The sequence below is a fragment of the Podarcis tiliguerta genome, assembly GCF_965153285.1.
Source record: "Podarcis tiliguerta genome assembly, chromosome: 12".
NCBI classification, from domain to species: domain Eukaryota; kingdom Metazoa; phylum Chordata; class Lepidosauria; order Squamata; family Lacertidae; genus Podarcis; species Podarcis tiliguerta.
Window position 1 is genome coordinate 38,869,149 of NC_139545.1, and position 20,942 is coordinate 38,890,090.

The 20,942-nt window shown below is 44.0% G+C and overlaps 1 protein-coding gene across 1 annotated transcript in view; it reads left to right on the plus strand.

Annotated features, from left to right (window-relative positions):
- The window catches only part of GPR158 (G protein-coupled receptor 158), a 118,065-nt gene that overhangs the window by 60,844 nt on the left and 36,279 nt on the right, over positions 1–20,942 (plus strand). The window contains exons 4-5 of the mRNA XM_083406123.1: positions 5,727–5,944; positions 15,831–15,899. Of these exons, the coding sequence (XP_083262249.1) occupies positions 5,727–5,944; positions 15,831–15,899 (287 nt within the window). The remainder of the gene's footprint in view (positions 1–5,726; positions 5,945–15,830; positions 15,900–20,942) is intronic.

Genomic DNA, 20,942 nt, shown 5'->3' on the forward strand with positions numbered 1-20,942 from the left:
AGGTGCAGGTGGGGGTTTTTTTGGCTCTGCATTTAAGGGTTTATTCTGGGACGCAGAAGGTTGGCAGTTCGAATCCCCATGACGGGGTGAGCTCCCGTTGCTCAGGTCCCTGCTCCTGCCAACCTAGCAGTTCGAAAGCACATCAAAGTGCAAGTAGATAAATAGGTACCGCTCCAGCAGGAAGGTAAACGGCGTTTCCGTGCGCTGCTTTGGTTCACCAGAAGCGGCTTAGTCATGCTGGCCACATGACCCGGAAGCTGTATGCCGGCTCCCTTGGCCAATAAAGTGAGATGAGCGCCACAACCCCAGAGTCAGCCACGACTGGACCTAATGGTCAGGGGTCCCTTTACCTTTAAGGGTTTAAGCCCTTCTCACCTTGCATCATTTCCTGGAAGAGGGTGTTTATACTCCCCATTGCTAGTACCTAAGAGGAACCTCCTGTATCATGCCAGACTCTCATCAAGTCCACTATCCTGTTCTCACTGTGGCCAACCAGATGTCCCTGGGAAGCCAGCAGACAGGACCTGAGTGCAACAGCACTCTGTTCACATGTGATTTCCAGCAACTGGTAGTCAGAAGCATATTGCCTCCAATAGTGGAGGCAGAACATAGCCATCATGGCTAGTACAATGATTAGTTTAATTTGATCAGCCAGAATTACCTTCTGCTATTGCATTTAACATAAATCAGACTTGTGGACATTAAAGGAAATTCTGGCTTCTAAGAAAGTTTGGGGGTAAGGAATTCTAGCCCCACAAACGAATGTACAAGAGCATCTTTCTGTCCTTGCTGTGTCTTAGCCAAATATTTTTGACGATTGGGAAAGTTGGGTTAGAATTACAGTGGTGCCCCGCAAGACGAATGCCTCGCAAGACGGAAAACCCGCAAGACGAAAGGGTTTTCCGTTTTCAGAGGCACTTCGCAAGATGAATTTCCCTATGGGCTTGCTTCGCAAGACGAAAATGACGAAAATTTTTGAGTTTTCCCCCCCCGCTCCCCAACCCCTTTTTCTGAAGCGCTAAGCTGCTAATAGCCTTTTAGCAGCTAAACCGCTAATCCTTAAGCCTTTAATAGCCTTTAATAGCCCTTAAACTGCCAATAGCGCTAATAGCGCTAATCCGCTAATGGGCTTGCTTCGCAAGACGAAAAAACCGCAAGACGAAAAGACTCGCGGAACGGATTCTTTTCGTCTTGCGAGGCACCACTGTATGTCTTGAGGGGTATGCAGGGTTCAGTTTTTATCCTTCCTTTATATCAGGCTTCCTCAACCTCGGCCCTCCAGATCTTTTTGGCCTATAACTCCCATGATCCCAAGCTAGCAGGACCAGTGGTCAGGGATGCTGGGAATTGTAGTCTCAAAAACATCTGAAGGGCCGTGGTTGAGGAAGCCTGCTTTATACATCGAAAGGCTACTCAAGTCTACCATGTGATCTAGTGTGATAAATCTCTGAAAAATTCTGGTGGGGGTTATCTCAGGATTCCCAGACCTGGAACCCAGTTTTTTAAATCTTGGCATGCCATAGTTAGTGCAGGCCATAGTGACCTCTAGCAGGGAGATGTTGATGGGATAATCTAGCTACAGTTCCACTAGCTAGGGTAGAGTCAGTCCCTAGGTAAGTGAATGGCATTGAGTTTGGGCGGTCTGGTGGAGGAGATTGATGATCATCTGTTCTTGAATGCTCAAAGACATTGCCTGTTTATCTAGTGCTTTCTGCTATTTCTGAGTTTCTGTGCAGACCCCTGACTCTTGCAGCTGGAAAAATGGCAAGATGAAGGGGAAACTACATTACTTTGAGAGAGCTGACAACATGCAGTTCTTTTCCCCATTGACTTTTTAGCCATGGACAGAAGGCATCACGATGACTGCTATTCTCTTGCAGCAATGATTAAAGGCAGAACCATATGTTACAATGAAGACATGGGGTTCTGAGCCATCCCATGTTTTCTGTGTTACCCAGCTGGGCTCCAGGAACAGAAGTAAACCCAGGGAAGAATCAATAGGCGCAGGAGGTTTTACTTCCGGTTCTCTGCTGCAAATGCTTCCTCCATTTCCACGTTTGTATTACCTTCTTGGGAACCCATGTTTATAAATGTAATATGTAGTTGCAGCCTACAGGCAAGGGGGAAATGGCATTGCCAGTCATTCACATAGGCTTTCCCTCACACGTGGCATTCTGTAGCATGGCTCTAGCTTACTAGAGGTTCCTTTGATTTAGATAGATATAAACTTTATTAGCATTTGCCACTGGATTTAAAGGTCTGGTGCAAACAGAGAGATTTAAAAGCGTTATCCAGGCATTTGATGGCTGAAAGTCCTGTGCCTGGCAACCCCAAAATTATTAGTTTGAGGGTAGGTGGTTCCTTTCAGGAGTTCTTAACTCTTTTTAGAAGTTTAAATTTTACTGTTTTAGTACATATTGACATATCTGCCACCCTTTGAAGGAGGGCTGGCATATAAATTTAGTAAACAAATAATGATTTTTTTTAAAAAAAAGACTTTCAGTGTTTTCTCACTTGAAAACAATTGGCCCACATATCAAAAACAAAAACAAAAAATTAAATTAAGCAAAGTACTATTGATTAAATAGTACGTATATGCAAGTAAATTTAAGGACTTTTTTTTTTAAAGCAAAACCCTCTTTGGCATAATGTGACACCTTCAGAAATTCCCTTCATCCTTGGAGATGTAGCTGTTTGATGTGACTCTCAGCCTGCCAGACGGAATATATGTGTCTTATCAAAACCAAAGGGCGAGACAGCTAGTGTCAAGAGTGGTGAAGGTTGTCAAACGATGAAAGAAAAGCTACTAATTCAAAATGTAAAATGTAGCCTGTCGCCTCCACTGCAACATAAAAAGGGCTGTTACTCTGGGAACCCAAGAGGTGATTTTGTGGAAATGAATGCACGATGAGGAACTGGTAGAAGCTGATGGTTGCTGCAAAAGAAACTGCATGACCTGGAGATCTGTTTGCATAGCTTTTGGGGAGGTGGTGTTTCCTTTTTTTTTTTTGCTGAAGTCTGACAAGAAGAGAGAGATGACTCTGGACAGAAGTATTAGAATGTAAAATGTTCCTGGAGCAAGATAACGCAGCTGTGAGGAGGGATGGCGGGACTCTAGATTCAAAATAAGGGCAAAATGTATAAAGCTGGGATCAGTGCAGAAGCTTGCGCAGGATTAATTTGTCTTAACAACTTGGGCCCAAAGTACCGCAAGGACTTCGCGATTCCTTATGCTCCACCTCAATCACTGGGATTTTCTGATGGGGCAGTTTTGGTGGTCCTCCATGCCCCCTGAGGTTTGGCAGCCTTTATCAGGGACCAGGTCTTGAGTGTGGCAGGCCCTGCCTTCTTATGGACATCTTTTAAAAGCTATATTTCATTGACAGGCCTTTGAAATATAGAATGTGATTTTTAGAATTATTTTACCAACTAGTCTTTATTAGTGTTTTTTTTTTAAATTCACGCCATCATACTATTCTGTTTTTTAATATTATACACTGCCTTGCTGCATTTTAAATAATTATAATATAATATAATATAATATAATATAATATAAATAAAATAGGTGGGTCCATTTATAAGTGTGTGTATCTCAGATGTCAGCACCACTGTTTCAATAGGACTTCCTGCCTGGTAAGCATGTTTTGGATTGCAGCCTCTGTGGGTCATGTTTTGCCTTAGCTATCTGCTAACTGAGCAGAATTTTGCTTAATTACTACAGTTACACGGTTGCTCCCCAGATGGGGAGCAGCGATTCAGTGGAAGAAACTGGGTTAGAGGGTGCCAGAAGTGCTGTTACCTTTCATATATGCACACATTTTTCATTTCTACTTTAGAAGGCAATGTTGCCGGAGCGAAATTTGTGGAGATTTTTTTGTTTGTTTGTGCAGCCTCTGACGCTCTGTGAAATTTCCTCAGCACATTAGTTTTAAAAAGATTGTTTATCTAAACTGCCAGCTCTGCAAACCCAGCAAGGAACCTGAAAGTCAAGCTGTGTTCTTGCTTGCTCACCATCATTAATAATCAAGATTTTGCCGGCCAGATGCTTTTCCCACTGAAAACTTTGCCACCCTTCTGCTTTCGGTGAGGCTGCACGGTTGTAGGTCGAGGCAGAACTGGGAGGCTGAAGTGGGTTGCTGAGATAGCAGGGCAGATGGATTTCCATTTGGGGCTCTGCTCCTGATGCAAAACACCAGAAAAACAGCCCAGTTCATTCCTTTTTGAAGGACCAGAGAAGGCTCAGTAGCAGAACTGACTCCAGCTGAGGGCAGGGAGAGGGAAATGGTCCTGTTCAAGGCCAAGGCCTGCAGAGGGAACTCGCTGCCCAATTTAATCAGGGTCTTGAAAGGATACTTGCAGCCTAGATGGACGTCAGCAGGTAGGCAGTAGGGTCAGGCATTTCCTACAGGAGTGAGGAATCGGAAGCGAAGGGCAAATATTTAGGAAATCTTTAAGCCAGCAATCATTCTAGTCCAGCCTGCAGTTGGCCAGTGCCAGGAGTGGTGGAAGGTGCCAGCCGTGGAACCCCCAAGGGAAATCCCAGAGGAGGAAGGCCCTGAGTCCAGGGATTGCTGGTGGGACACCGATGAGATGTCAGAAGGGAAAGATTGGGAGGAGGTGCTGGATACTGGAGGGATGGGGTTTAGTGAGCAGGAGGATCCTATGACAGGGAGCAGTTCAGACTTAGAGGCTGAAGTGTGTGTGTGTGTGTGTGTGTGAAGAGGCTGCTGAAGAATCCAGGGAGACATCCAGAAGAGAGGGAGTCTCAGAAGAGGTGGAAGGCCCCTTCAGTTCTGGCAAGTGCTCTATAGGGGCAAGAGCTACTGGGAAGTGTAGCTGAGTTTGTATGTCATTTGCTCGAAGCTAACAGTCACTGACAGCTAACTCTGCTTCTTTGTGCTGACCTGCATCTGACTCCAGCCCTGACAGTCTAGGCAGGCACACACAAACTGGGCTGGCACACTTCCATAGTGAGCCTTGCGACCTTATCATAGCTGTCAACGTTTCCCTTTTTTAAAGGGAAATTCCCTTCTTCCGAATAGGATTCCTCGCAAGAAAAGGGAAAAGTTGACAGAGGGATAGGCCTCTTTTGCTTGGGCATTTCTTGTTGGTTTCCCACAGGTATCTGATGTTAGAATTCCTGCTCTGTGATTGGAGTCATGGGATTGTTGTCTTTCACATGATGGTGTATGTTTTGACTCCACAGAGTGGGAAGTGACAGAGACAGGATGTTTGTGTTACTGTGTTCTGTAAAGTGGGACTATTATCCTCTGTTCTCTCTCTTTGCCGTCTGATGCTAGAGAGAGAGGGAGCCATGTTGCAGTGCTCCGTGTGTGTTTATAAGTAAATAAAATAGATTAGCCAAAATGCTGAGTTGCTGAGGTCTGTTACGCAAGCTGCAAAGACTCTGCAGATCCGTAAGTGTGCCGATGTCTGTTGGCATTGGTCAGTGTGATGTTTGGACAGAAGAAAGCTTTTGAAGCTCCCAAATGATCAACCAGGAGGGGGGGAACATGCCAGTCAGGCATGTGTCTCTGCCAGGGCCCTACTCAAGCGTAGGACGGGCTTCTGCTACTACCTCCAAAATGGCAGCTTTGTCTCAAAGCTTTATATGGTTCAGAAAAATGGGAGGGTGGAACATGGCAAACAAATGGCCCCTCCACCCCCCCCCCCCATTTTATCTCTCTCTCTCTCTCTCCTGCCCTCCCTATATCTGATACTTTTAGGAAAGGTTGCAGAGAGCCATTTTTCTGGAGGCGAGATGTCGGAGAAAATCTACAGCTGCTTACCCTGCAGGGAAGGATGTTCTTACTGCACAGATGATACTCCCTGCTATGCACAGGAGGACAAGTATTTACGGCTTGCTATCATCTCATTCCAAACTCTCTGTATGCTGCTGGACTTCATAAGCATGCTCGTGGTCTACCGGTTTCGCAAAGCAAAGGTAAACTTGGAAACATTTTCCCCCTTCTAATCTTCCTGCCTGTTTTCTTACGTGTCGTAAGTGTGCTTTGCCCATAAGGGAGTGACCCAAATTTGTCACAGTCAAAATCGAAGGCTCTGGTGTAGAGGCAGAGGAGAAATTCATTTGGTCCACGTTTTGAAGCAAACCAACCTAATTTTTCATTCCTGGACTTAGATGCCAATCAGATTGTAGCTATCGATTGGATTATGCACTTGGTTGGATTTTGCAATGCGGTTTTGGTTCAAAAATGTTCACAAAAGTTTGTGTTTTAGGGGGAAATTGAAAAGCCTGCAAACATGCTTATTTTAGAGGAAGAATGCATATAGAATGCATATGGAATAAGTACAATTTATATGTGTGGTTTTTCCTCCCATGCAACTCCCTCCCCACCGAATGGAATGGACCTATGACTGCGTGCATGTGAAAATGGCACAAAATGGAAACAGGCTGGTCTATCCATCCCTGGTCCATCACTAGTCAGAAGTTAATTGCCCAGATCTGCAAAGTGCTGAATTCCAAACTAGTTGCAGGAAGGACTGTGTTAGGCATGTCACTATGACCCTAACTGAGTGGATTTGAATGCTTCTAACCCCTACTACCTGCTTGAGGTCTATGGCAGAGTGGAGCCGCCCAAACTTGCAATCACAGTCCTCTAAAGGCTACCCGAACCTGCTGTATGGGTCTTCCCCCTACCCGCTTCCCCAGCCATTGACTTTAAAGGATTTGGATTGCAGCCTCAGACTTCTTGAAATAAATAAATAAAATATGCAAAATAACTACACAGGTATTAGAAGTCACCTCAGAACTGGCCCTACTGAACATCTTCCAAGATTATAATGACCATTCACATTATACAGAGCTTATAACCCACCTTCTCTCAGCAGCCAGAAGCCTCCTAGCCAGACACTGGAGAGACCTGTCAGGAATAAACATGGACCAGTGGTATCAAATAGTATGGGAAACAGCCTTACAATGGTACCTCGGGTTAAGAACTTAATATGTTCTAGAGGTCCGTTCTTAACCTGAAACTGCTTTTTAACCTGAGGTACCACTTTAGCTAACGGGGCCTCCCGCTGCCGCCGCGCGATTTCTGTTCTCATACTGAAGCAAAGTTCTTAACCCGAGGTACTGTTTCTGGGTTAGTAGAGTCTGTAACCTGAAGCGTCTGTAACCCGAGGTACCACTATACTAGAAAAACTAACCAATAAACTGAAACTGACATGGGGACAAATAGAAGAAGACTCCTTCACCCCAGTATGGCTCCCGTTTATCACATACACAGCCTAACAACACAGCAACAAGAATCGGCTGACAGTATACAGATCAGTCTGGCTTACCTGACCCAACAAGCCCTCCACAAATGCAAGCAAACCCCACTGCAGTCAACCACAGACAACCAGCCACACCCTGGCCCCCCAGTACCTCTCACTACCAAGGAAATGCAATAAACGAATAGAAAGAGAACCTACCCTGTGGACGCTGACACGAAACCACACACGTACACTATATAAAAGTAATATAAGCCTCACCACCCCACCCTTCCTCTCCCCCAACCTTATACTGTACTCAAGACTAATGTCTCACAACAAATGTAGCTGATTTGTAAGAAAGACTGGACAACCTGAAAGAAGAGACAAGGCATGTACTTTTGTAAAACAAGAAAATCTTTAATAAAGAAGAAAATGCTGTGACAGCTCTGTGCAGAGCGATTCAGCCTTAAAATAGCCTTCCAGTTTACTCAGAAACCAGCGAAATCAAATGCACATAAAATACTTGAATCCCACTGCTCAAATTAATAGCTGCAATCACCTCTTTCTATAAATAGACAGGCATTTCTATTTAGCTTTCCTAAGCAATCATTGCAGAAGCAACTGCATCTATCTAACAGATTCTGTATTGGATAACTTCCTGTCAGTTCCCCCAATTAAATGCCTGGCAGGAAACCTCAGAACTGGCTTCAACAATTTTGCTGGCTCCCTGTTTTGTTTCCAACCCCCCCCCCTTTATTTCTTTCTTTCCATGGCAAATCCTTTGTGTTCGCTGTGATCGTGAGACATGTGTTTGCTACAATTGTGATTTATGTTACAGAGAGCCTTGCCTGTACACCAGTCCTGTAATCCCATTACAGAGAAAAGGCATCTGTTTAACAGCCTGGTGGTAACTTATCTGAAGAGCACTGTTCTAACTCTCTAAAGTTTTGCTTCATTATGGTAATATCATAGGCTTTTAATGGCTGTCTTAAATAACTGATACTGTTAAGGAGACATGCATCATGAATGGAAATTAGCCTCCCAAGTGTTCCGTGGAAAAACAAAGGCAGAATGCGTTTAATTCAGGGAACACAGCTTGGCCTTTGATCAATGAATATGCATGTCTGTGAACGTACGTAATATTCTGTTGTATTATGTATATAGACATAAGCATACACAAATGAGATGAGTGTCAGTTGACATTTTAAATGATCCTGATATGTCAATAAGGTAATTGTCTTGTGGCGGTGCACAGACTGGTAACTTTAAGATGGGGTTATGGTTATTATATTCTTAATCACCTTCTGCATCTCTTTCAAGGTGATGTACATAATATCATTAAAAAATAGCTAAAAGGAGTTATAAAACAGCACAAATAATAGTGGCAAATGAATTTAGCAAACTATTCAGCGGAGGCCTCTGTGGGGCAGAGACCTATTCATCTAGCTTAGAAAGCTTGACAGAACAAAAAAAAAGTCTCCAGTTGTTTCTGGAAGGTGCAGATAGCTGGCGCCTCTACAGGAATGCTGTTCCACAGAAGAGGGCCAGCAGCAGGCCAGATATCTGTGGATGCGGCACCCGGGCAAAGACAATTCCCGTAAGTGCAGGAGAACCTTGCTTCCCCACCTATGCTCACACAAAGCCCATAGGCACACAGCAACTATAGGAGAGGCTGCATGTAACTCCCATATCCCCCAACTAGTCCAGAGGTCTCCAAAGTGGGGAGTACCGCCCCCCCGGGGGGGGCAAAGGGATTACTTAAGAAGCAAGGTAGGGGGCACTGGAGTTACAGTGAATGACTATCCAACTTAGAAAACCTGGTATCACTGGATCAAATTCAACCATTTTGATCCAATTAATTAAACAAAATAGTTTTAATTGGCTTTCGAATAAATGTGCAATTAATTGTTACCGGTTTGAATTATATTGTGGTGTTGTCTTCCTTAGTGGGTTGTGCAAACCACTATTCTGAATAATGCTTCTTACATGGTAGGGTAGGGGCCGCTGGGGATGAGTTTATGGAACCAAGGGGGCAATGGCCTGGAAAGGTCTGGGAGCCACTGATCTTGCTCCAGCCTTCTTTGTGTTGCTTGCGTCTGAAGGTTAAGCAACTTGTATTTGAGGCTGGATGGCATTGTGGGAGTCACACCTATGTACCTGTGCATATGCACTGGGTGGGGAGAGGATTCTGTTGAATTCTCAGGGACCCTTCGTCCCTGAGCACCTTTCATAGTGCAGTGGAACGTCCTTGCGGTCTCTATGCCTAAAAGCTGCTTTCTTCATAATTACGTTTTCTTCCTTCATAACTAGATTAAGCACATTGGACAGCTCCTGGATAGCCCAGTCAGTAGAGCATGGGACTCTTAATCTCAAGGTTCTGGGTTCAAGCCCCACATTGGGCAAATGATTCCTGCATTGCAGGGGGTTGGAGAAGAAGAAGAAGAAGAAGAAGAAGAAGAAGAAGAAGAAGAGGAGGAGGAGGAGGAGGAGGAGGAGGAGGAGGGAGTAGTAGTAGTAGTAGTAGTAGTTTGGATTTGCTATCCTGCTTTATCACTACCCTAAGGAGTCTCAAAGTGGCTAACAATCTCCTTTCTCTTCCTCCCCCACAACAAACACTCTGTGAGGTGAGTGAGGCTGAGAGACTTCAGAGAAGTGTGACTGGCCCAAGGTCACCCAGCAGCTCCATGTGGAGGAGCAGAGACGCGAACCCGGTTCACCAGATTACGAGTCCACCGCTCTTTACCACTAAGTTCCCTCCCAACTCTACAATTCTGTGTTCCTCCACCGAGGGTTCTGGTTGAAGGCAAAACACAGAACACTCCACAGAACTATGTCATTTAAACGATTTAATTACATACAATCCACAATCACATACAATCCACAGGTTGTTGGTTAACAGCAGCAACAAAATCTGGTGTCAGCAAATACCGCCAGCATCTTCATGGAGGGATGTCTGACCAGTGAGCAAACACAAAAAATTCCACATCTGCATTAGCAAACCCTAGTTAGAAGACTGTTTTAAGCAGCTTTCCACAACCTAATGCCCTCCAGGTGTTTGGGGCTACAACTCCTGGCTGTTGGCCATGCTGCAACATCTGGAATGCACCCATTTGGGAAGGCGGATCTTAAAGAATATGTACTTTGCCACCTTGGCTGCAGGAGTCCTTTCATATCAGCCTGCAGTGTTGTATTTTTAGACCTCAAGCCTTCAAAGGATCATGTATATGGTGCGGAACAGAGTCTCTATACCAGAAGACACAGAGCAACTTATCTTCATCATAACATACCTTGACAGATTTACATTTCTTGTGTTAGAGAAAAAGATCAGGAGGTGGGTGAACTGAAGAATTGCTTGGGGAACACTAATACTCTTTCCTCCTGGATGCGATTCATTTGTGATTGATGACTTCTTGTTCTTTCCTTCCTCTTCTGCCTTTTCAAGGAAAACACACCCACACCCTCAGTTTTAAAGTGGTGTCCACAGTCTAGCTGGGCAGTTAGAGATAAACCCAGTGGCGTTGCATGGGTTGTCAGCACCCGGGGCAAGGCAAGTAATTTGCGCCCCCTAACCCGGGGCAAGGCAAGTAATTTGCGCCCCCTGCTGCACTGTCCCTCCCCCAGATACTCCCTCGCTCTCTCTCCGCACCACACCGCACGCCTGGCACCCTCCCCTCCACAGTGGGCGGCGACCCGGCGGCTCGGATCGGATTTGCACAGCAAGCACTGCAGTGAGAGAGAGTGAGTGAGCCAGGTAAGGGCAGAGAGCTGCGAGTGCGAGCGCGCCCACCCAGATGTTGCGCCCGGTGCGGCCGGCCCCCCCGCACCCCCCACACTATGCCACTGGATAAACCTGGCCTTTGGCATAAGCATTTTTGACAAATATATGGCTTGGAGATAATGAAGCATACTTTCCCAAATCATACACGGACCTCAAAAGTTTATTGCAACCTGCGGGGACCCCCTGGCATTTCACTGCAGCAAAACTGAAGGCTTAAAACAATGCAAATAAATTAAACAAAGATCCCTGTTTTCCCCATCCTTTAAAACATCCTCAGAGCTTCTCCAAGCACTTTCCAGTTTGAATCAGCCAGGTTCCACTTCTGCAGTTCCCCAAACAGCCCAGTCTTTCCTTGTTTTTGATTCCTTGTTGTTATAGCAGTCCTAGAGAGTTAATTTCTTGCAGTCCTATTAATAGCCGCGCTCAGTAGCTGCTTGCAATGCTGTCAGTGGCTAAAGACACAACAGGCACCGGCAATCTGTCCCAAGTGCTGCCCACGTGCATCAAAACGGGACAAGCAGAGTAGCCAGCGGTGACACTTTATAGCTTAATAATAAAAGCATGGGTGTGCAAATGGTGTCTTGATTTGGTTCGGTGGCAGAGAGGGAGGATGGAATGCAGTTGGTTGGAAGACAAAGGAATGACTTTGGGAGAAAGGAGGGAAAAGTTAATTAAATGAATTGAGTGGGTGGGAGAGGGAGATTCACTTGGGAAACGTTCATTTACTGATTCTACCATGTCCATGTTCCCATCTTGGTCACACCTACTTTTCCATACCCCCCACACCTACTTTACCATGTGGCTCCCAGAGATTTGCCAATGGGTCAATATGGCCCTCAATCAAAAAACCTCACCCACCCTTATTCTACCTGTATGGAATTCTTTTTCTGAAATGCCTTTCCCAGTGAGGCTTGCCTGTCTTTCTTCTCCTTCTTCTCCCTCTTTTTCTACTTCCCTCCAGCAAATCAGTCGGCTGGTTTTTACTCTGACGATTTTATTGCTCTCTGCTGGTTTCCATTGCTGAATTTTGCTGCATTGCTAGGCTTGCTTTATCTTGATTGTTATTTTATAGTTTTACCCTTCTTTAGGTTGTGTAATAATCTGCCCCCAGAGCTTGCTAGCTCGAGGGTGGTGCGTGCATTTTTTAATGTGCAACATGCACCAAAAAAGGCAACTGCCTACAAAAATACATACTGCAGGAGAGAGGCATGCGTACATATTGTCACCAACTCTTAAACTTGGGCAATTGGACCGTTGTGCAGTTGTGCCTCTTCCTCTCTTTGTTGCACGTAGTCCTTTTTGTCTTCTTGCTATTGTATGTCTTGTGTTTTGTATGAAAGCATTTCCTTTTGCATTGTGGTGAAGTGACTATATTGAGTGCATCATTAAAGACGGCCTTCATATATTTAAATGCATAACTGCCCCAGTCATGTAAGTGGGTCATCTACATGTTGTCCATGAATGCCAGTGTGCCTCTTAGCACTTGTGAAAGGTCTCAGTAAATGTCCTTTTAAAAGTCCACACTGTATGAAAGATGATTTGCTCTTCCTGCCCACTTCCTATTTGTACTGGCACATCCCCTTAAACATGCCCATATTTCATTTGGGACCGGTCACCCACCCACCCTTCTGTTCTGAACAGTGAGTGAGCATCCTGGTGGGTGACAGAGGTGCCATTCTTTTCATTGATGGAGAGGCTCGCCTGCGCCATTTTGTGGTCCTGCCTCTTAAAGCTCTTCTTGTGTCTGACAGCCATTTTAGTGTTCTGCCACAGCCCCAAGGCCCACTCAAAATGGGAAGCATCCAATGGAAAAGAAAAAAGGGAGAGTTTCAAGATCCCGAAGGGTAATGTACGCAGAACTGCCACCATCACATTTCCTTTAATCTGAGACAAGTCAAAACCCAGGAATGTAAATGCTGAAATATTGGCATTTTTGTGCTTGATATTTTCTCTTAACGACTGAGTAGGAATGGTAGGATTATTCTATTATTTCCATTCTGCATCTATTTCACATGTACTCATTCGTAAGTCTGTTCTGTCTTATTTTTGCCATAATCTGTGATCCGTATGGAAATTCATATTTTAAAATGCATTTAAATGCCTATTTTGTCGCACAACGCTTATATCATTGCATATATTATCTTGCATATTTCTAAAAAATACTTTTTTCTAAAATTTGCATTTTTATTATTATTCTTTTTAGTCAAGAACTCTGAAATTCAGGGAAGTGTGCAATCCAAAGAATAATTATGTTATGATCCATGCATTATGATCCATCCCCATTAGGCTAGTTCGTTAAAAAATGTGGACTAAATGAAATCCTCCTCCATCCCCAAAGAGTGACAGCCAAAGAGCCTCTGCCAGCACCTTCTATAGTGCTATATCTGTTCTACATAGACTGCAGTCTTAAAGATATTCACTTGTACTGAAATCAATGTAATCTACTTCCAAAAGAATACACTTATCACTGGGTCTTAAATAGCTTATTCCCCCTGTGTATGAATGAGCCGTCCATGGATAGGCATTAAAAACTAACCATACAGGCAAGCTAGAGTTTATAAAAGAAGGTCCAGTAGCTGAAGGTGTGGTGGGACAATGGTGCTCACTTGGCCTCCCAGCAGTTGAGTTGCTGCTGCAATGGAGTGAGGAGGCAGGGAGGTCAGCAGAGTGCAAAGGCACTGGCAGGAATACCATATTGGCTTGGCTAGTGTGTTTGCACTGTGCTGACCTTCCTTTCACTTTCCCCATCTCTTTCCTGGTAAGCAGCAGCTGGCTCAGCTGCTGGGAGGTCAGGAGGACCACTGCCTCACCATACGATCTGCTACTGAGCAGGACACTTTCATATCTCTCTCGCCTTCCTCCTCCTTCTGTTCCATCTTTGCAAACATCACAGTGACTTTTGGGAGGCACACAGCCATTGCATAACCATCACCAGGTACTACTGCTTAGGATGTGTTTAGATTCATCTATCAGCCGACCACTATCCATTTTGGAAATTAATATTCTACACCAACTGAAAGTTCCTAGCACAGGATTTTGATATCTGGTGCTCCGGCACATTAGCTTGAGCTGTTAAAGGAAATTATGCTGGTGTTTCCCTGGTCATTTTCCTATATGTACACTACATGTGCAGTCATTAATGCCAGTTTGCTAGCAAAAGTGTAGCCATTGCAGAGGGCAGCATGGAAATGTTTTGACATTTGATGACAACCTTCATTATGCCAAAGAAGCTGCCTGGTTTGTCAGCCTGTGGGAAACGGCAATGCCCAAAGACAGCTGCATCATTTTGGCAAAGAGATATTTAATGATTCTCTAGGGTGGAGGAACAACAGATTCCCTCCTAGCACAATGAGCAGTTGAGTGGTCCCAGCAGAAATGATTGAAGGGCAGCAAGAGTGTATTACTCATTAGGGAATACCTAAACTCCTCCAGGTTCTCTTTTCCCTTGACCACTGCTTTATGCATTGCTGAAGGCTGTTCTGATGGCCCTGGTGGTATAGGAGAAGAGGCAAGAGAAAAGAAGCAATGGGAACGAATAGCCTTCCAATTTACCTTCTGAGTATTATGTACATTCCAAAATGCCAGCAGCCATGAATTGCATGTACTCTGATTCTGCAAGCCAAAATAGTTGAAATTATTAAAGGCAGTGCCAAAGAGATAATCAGGCCACCGTAAAGCAGCAGGCAGTTTTGCTCCCCAGAAGAGAGTTTGGGGGCATTTAAGAAAGTAAGGCTTTCCCCCTTGGAAAATTACATTCTAGGGTTTCAGTTCCCTAGATTTTCAGCTGTGGTGAGCTGCTTATACCTGATACTGGGCGACTGCCTTGTCTCAAGAACTTGGACTTACTTGATAGCAGTAGCAGAGCTGACTGTGAAAAGCAAACATACACAACTGATTAGAATAGCTCTAAAATCATATATCACGTACATTACAGTCATTTTTGGTATCCATCTCTCAGCCTCGATATGTATATATCATAATTAAATTCCCCTCTTAAGTTCAGATAATGATCTAAGGGTCCGGGGAGGTTCATTTATATGTTGCAAAGCCCTCTCTAGTGAGGTGCATCCTTCTCCAACATTATTAGCTTTCTGGAGAAATTTGAAACCTGGTGGCTGAAGAATATGTTCCTGGCAATCCTGAGATCACTGGATGAAATAATATTTTTAACTGTAGCTGTTTTAGAATTTGTGTGTGTGTGTGTATTTATTATTGTGGGTGTGCTTGCTGGGTGGGGGTGGGGGTGGGGGAGAAAGGGTGGGATATAAATTCAATCAACCAGTAAAAGAAAATAGCTTGGGGTGTGGTAAATGGTGTTTCCCTCTAGGAAAGTGAAGCTACAGAAAATGCCCAGCCCCTGTGAACATTTGCCATCTGTTTAAATCATATAGGAGAAATGGATGTGATTATGCCTGTCTGAGCACACTCCAAGCATCTGTACTAAACTGTTTAAAATGGACTGCTTCGGTTTACACTGACTTGTATTATATTGATATCAATAGAGCTAATGTTGCAACCTTATTTGCTAGGAAGTAAATCCTGATGAGGGGAACCTGCTTACAAGCAAACATATTAACAGGTATAGAAAGCAGTTTAAACACCAGTATTCTGTGTTTGGGTTAATTAATTTACCAATCTGGTTGTTAGGTGGTCCGTCTTCTCTGTCTTGTGCTAAGATCGGTAACATTTATTCGCCTTGATTATAACCCACCAATATGACATTTCATCTGCAAGCCTCTTAATGTTTCTGCTATAAATATTTTAAAGATAACGTGAAACGAATAATGCAATGGCTGTGTCAGTCTAATTTCTTGTGCCTGTTTGTTTTCGTTTCTAGAGCATTAAGGCATCTGGTCTCGTTCTCTTGGAGACTATCCTGTTTGGGTCACTGCTTCTTTACTTCCCGGTGAGTTACACTGTTTTGTTCTTAAGGAGTATAAAAGACGAGGCCGTGAGCTGTGCATCAGATGCAGTGCTTCCTTCGATGTTTCACAGATGAGCATCTTCACACACCCCTGTCCTCACATGAACGATCTTTGCCTGAAGGGCCCTCATCTTAGAGGTGCACTTAGGTAATTTGAGACTCTGGGCTTAAAAGGTCTCATTGGAGGTTAGGCAGAGATCTTTAGACCAGGGCTGAGGAACCTGTGATCCTCCAGGTACTGTTGGACTCCAGTTCCCATCAGCCCAATGGTCAGGGAAGATGGGATTTGCAGTCCAATGCATCTGGAAGGCCGCAGGTTTCCCATTCCTGCTTTACATGGTAGTGCGTATTTACTTCACACACTTTAAAGTATGATAAGATAGCCCTGCCAAGTTTGGGATCTGCTGCATCTCGTTCCTGCTGAGTCCGAAGTCCTTCTCTCATGGCACCACTGCCTCCCCTTTATACATTGCTGAAATCTCTTAGACGTGGGCTGCTCACAGTAGCAATTTATGCTGCAACAGCCTGTCCTACACCATCCTCCGAAGAAATATGGAGTCGCCACAACCATTTCCTTTTCTTCTTTTTAACTTAAGGGTGTTACACGGTGTACCCAGATCCATTGTAGACAACCAGCACCTCATAAACAGGAGCTGGATCAAGGCAGAGCTATATAAAAGGAAAGCAACACAGGGGCACACTTAGGAAAATACTGCGCTTCCGTGGCTCCCAGTCTTATTTATTAGCCAACAGGTTGTGAAAAATAGCTTGTGGACTTTGTGTACCCCCTCTCCCCTCCCCTTTAAACAAAGCTATTGATGCCTAAACTAAGCTACAAAATCTGTCTACTGTTCTTTCAATATGTCTTGTATATAGAAGGGAAACCCAAATAATCTGTTGCCCTTCTGGCATTTGTTATAAAACAGGGAAATTGACTCAATTCCCCCGCCCAACATTTGAAATCAAGCAACATATATAGACACTGGATTTTTCAGAAAACATACTGCTATTTTTGTTGTACGTGGGTACATTGTGGAACAATACAAGAAAAGAAAGACACCGATTTGTTTTGGTTAGAACACCTACCTTAGGGAACAGATGGCCATTATAGAACATGTAAAGGAAAGATGCTAACTACCTTCGCCTATTTCTAGCCTCTTACATTTCTGAGATGAGAAAAGTGGCATAGAAAAACAGGAAGAGGAATAAAGACACATAGTTTGTTTAACAAACCATGAGTAAACCATTGGTGGTTCCACGGTAATCAAGCAAACCATGGTTTCTACAAAGTTTGGTTTCTTTTTTCCAACTGCTCTTGCCTCGTGCCTTTGTAGTCTGTGGAATGTCTTGGCTAAGGTGTTCAGAGTAACCATGGTTAAGGACAAGGTACTGGATTTACATGTAATGCCAAGCAATAGTTAAAACAAACCAAGGTTTGTAAGCAAACAACAAACCATGGCTTCAGATCTTGGTTTGTTGGCTGTAGACAAAGTTGTAACTATAGTTAAACTGCTGTGCAGGGTTCATACATAACACTAAGCCATGGTTTCGTGTTACGTTTGACCCAGGCCACTCACAGTATATATGTTAGGAAAAGTATGGGAAGAAGGAAAACTAAGGATAGTTGTGCAGTTCTTCTCGAGTTTGTTCATGTGGAAACATGCTGAGGCGACACTTTTCTGTTAGATAACTCTGTTTTTATCTCCTTGATTGAAATAAACATTTGATCTTGCCATCCAAGATTTATGCACCAGCTTGTGGAGCTTTGTGTATAAAGCCTATAATGAGGCCTAGATGAAAAGCTTCTTGTATTTAGTTTCTGTCACCCCTTTATTATCTTTTGATGCTTTTTCTCTCCATCCGTCTGTTGCCAGTTGTTTCAGTTTGCATAATAACTACCACTTCTAGTGCCCAAGCCATCCCTGTGAAGTCTGTTGTGTTGTTGTTTTTTTGAAAAAAGGAAACCAAAAGTAACCCCCTGAACGCTCCTAATACCATAGCTCTGTTAAGATGACTGGAAACAGAGCACACTATTGCCCCGTGTTATGTCTTCTCGTTCTGAAATCTCCCCCAGATGAGAGCACCCAACTCAGGAGTTCTCTCAGAGCCCCCAAAGCCTTGTCTTTCCTCCAGAGAGATCTTGGGGGTGGAGGTCGTTGGCTCCTAGTCTAAGAGGCTTAGGATGCTTCTCATCATTGAAGTCTCCCTGGGGACACTGTGCAAACTTCCTTCTCCCTTCCCTCCACCCTCAATTACTGATCCTGCAAGGCAGGGGTGAGGACCCCTCCGCTTGTTTGGAAGAGGGATTCCTTGTTAAACCACTTGGGAAGGGGTAGCTGTGTGAGAAGAATGGGGTCCCCTAGCAACTCTCAGCTCCCATAACAAAATATACTTGGTGGGGGGTAGAGCCATGACAGCTTGCAGTGTTATGATGCTGCTTGGAATGTATAGTGCAGATGGGGCCTATGTGTGCAAGCTGTACATGAGTATATTGGGGTGGGAACTGTGGCCTTCCAGATGTTGTTCAACTCCGGCTTCCATTGGCTCAATCCAGCATGGCAAATAATCTGGGATATCAGGAGCTGTAGTCCAGCAATATCTGGAAGGTCAACAGGTTCCCCACCCCTGCTGTATATAGGCATGAATGGGGACTCTCCATTTTGCATACTGCATGCACACACGGCCAATAAAGATTCTTATCTGGTCTTTCCAAAAGTGAACCAAAGCCCCACGGATAAACATTTCAGTGCAATAACCCCTCTTGGGTTTCAGGACTCATCTCCTAGGGCTGCATTACTTCTTTTAATAAAACAAAACAGTGCACATTTCATTGCATTTAACAAAATTCGCATACCACTTCATTGCAAACAAAAACCTCCAAGTGCTTTGCAAAGAATGTAAAAAAATACACTGTAAGTGTTAATAAAAATCAAAGTAGAAAAATAAAATTGAAACACGAATAAAAGGGACATTTAAAAATATACATTATAAGCTAAATGTACAGATTAAAATTGACTTCAACTTTACATGTTCATTGCATCCATCCATCCCTGAATGGAACTAGTTTCTTGTGTGCATTGCTGTTCAAACACATGGAAGGAAATGCCACTGAAGTAATAGAATCATAGAATTGTAAAGTTGGAAGGGGCCACAAGGGCCACCCAGCCCAACCTCCATCAATGCAGGAATCTTTTGGCCCAACGTGGGACTAGAACCCACAGCGCTTAGCTATCCCAAGTCTATGAGACTTCCTTCCTCGTCACTTGTTTAGGATGAGTGTGCGGAGAACATAAAGCATGTTGGCCCTAATTAAAGCGAATGCCACTTGGCATGTCACCAGGATGCTTTTGAAAATTTCATTTAGTGGCTTTATTTAGAATTTAAAAGAACTGACCTTAAGCAACTTTGCTCAGAGAGCCATTAATTATTATGATACTTATTAGCTGAGGGATGACATTTAAGAACACCGGTTTCCCTTTAATACCTGCTCCACAGAACAGCTAGAAAAGTAATTAGAGTTGCGCACTTTGATTTCCCCTCCCCTCCCACAGTTTATTCTCCTGTAATTAACTTTATACATCTGAAGTAACTAGAAGCTTATTTGAACACCAGAAAATGTCTTAACGTTAACCAACTCTCTTATTGTAGAGCAGGCATAGCCAAAACTCTGGCCCTCCAGATGTTTTGGAACTACAATTCCCATCATCCCTAGCTAGCAGGACCAGTGGTCAGGAAATGATGAGAATTGTAGTCTCAAAAATCTGAAGGGCCAGAGTTTGCCTATGCCTGTTGTAGAGAGACTAAACTGGAAATGCTTGTTATTCTGTTGTTTTTCTCCTTTTGGCATATTGTATCTGTGTTCATTCATCTATCCCCTTCATATGTTATATACCGTATTTTTCGCTCTATAAGACGCACCAGGCCACAAGACGCAGCTAGTTTTTGGAGGAAGAAAACAAGAAAAAATATATTCTGAATCTCAGAAGCCAGAACAGCAAGAGGGATCGCTGCGCAGTGAAAGCAGCAATCCCTCTTGCTGTTCTGGCTTCTGGGATAGCTGCGCAGCCTGCATTCGCTCCATAAGACGCACACACATTTCCCCTTACTTTTTAGGAGGGAAAAAGTGAGTCTTATAGAGCAAAAAATACGGTACTTGTTATATCCACTTGTATAGACAACTTTCCAATCCCCCCACAATAAAAACCCCCAGAAAACGAATTCTGCTTACATTTATATCCCACCTTGTCTTCCAAGAGCTCAAGGTGTGGCATTCACAATTCTCCCTTGTCCCGTTTTATCCCTGTGCGGTGGGTCGGGCTGAGAGAGGCAGTGTCTGCCCCAAAGTCACCCAGGAGGCTATATGAGGATTAGAATCCTGCTCTCCCAGGTCCTAGTCTGGCACTCTAAAAAATAAATAAACCTTTCTCTACATCTTTAATTCTTACTTTTACACAATACAATCATACCTGTAATGTATAATCTACTTTGGCCCATAAAACAGCTACTGCTAGAGTGATCTATTGGTCAGGACCAATATACCTAGCCCAGGCTTCCTCAAACTTGGCCCTCCAGATGTTTTGAGACTACAGTTCCCATCATCCATGACCACTGGTCCTGCTAGCTAAAGATCATAGGAGTTGTAGGCCAAAATCATCTGGAGGACCGAGTTTGAGGAAGTCTGAGCTAGCCCATCAAAATATGGACACCGGTTTTAATTTTTTTTTAAAGAGAAATACCTTTGTTAGAAAAGTACAACTCTTTAGTATGAAGAGGTGAGTGCACCTCAGGTGTAGGGAATCTGTGGTTCTCCAGGTGTTGCTGTGCTCCAAGTCTCGTCTTTCCTAGCCAGCATGGGCAATGGTCAGGGATGATGGGAGCTGTGGTTGGTTGGTTCTTTCAGCCCAGGTTATTGGCTTGTTTGAGGAGTAAACCCTACACAAATCTGGAGCGGAGACCCTAAAATGGTTAGATGGCCTTTTATGCCTCCTTCTGGAGCTAAGCTGGTGCCAAACACATTGCTCTGCT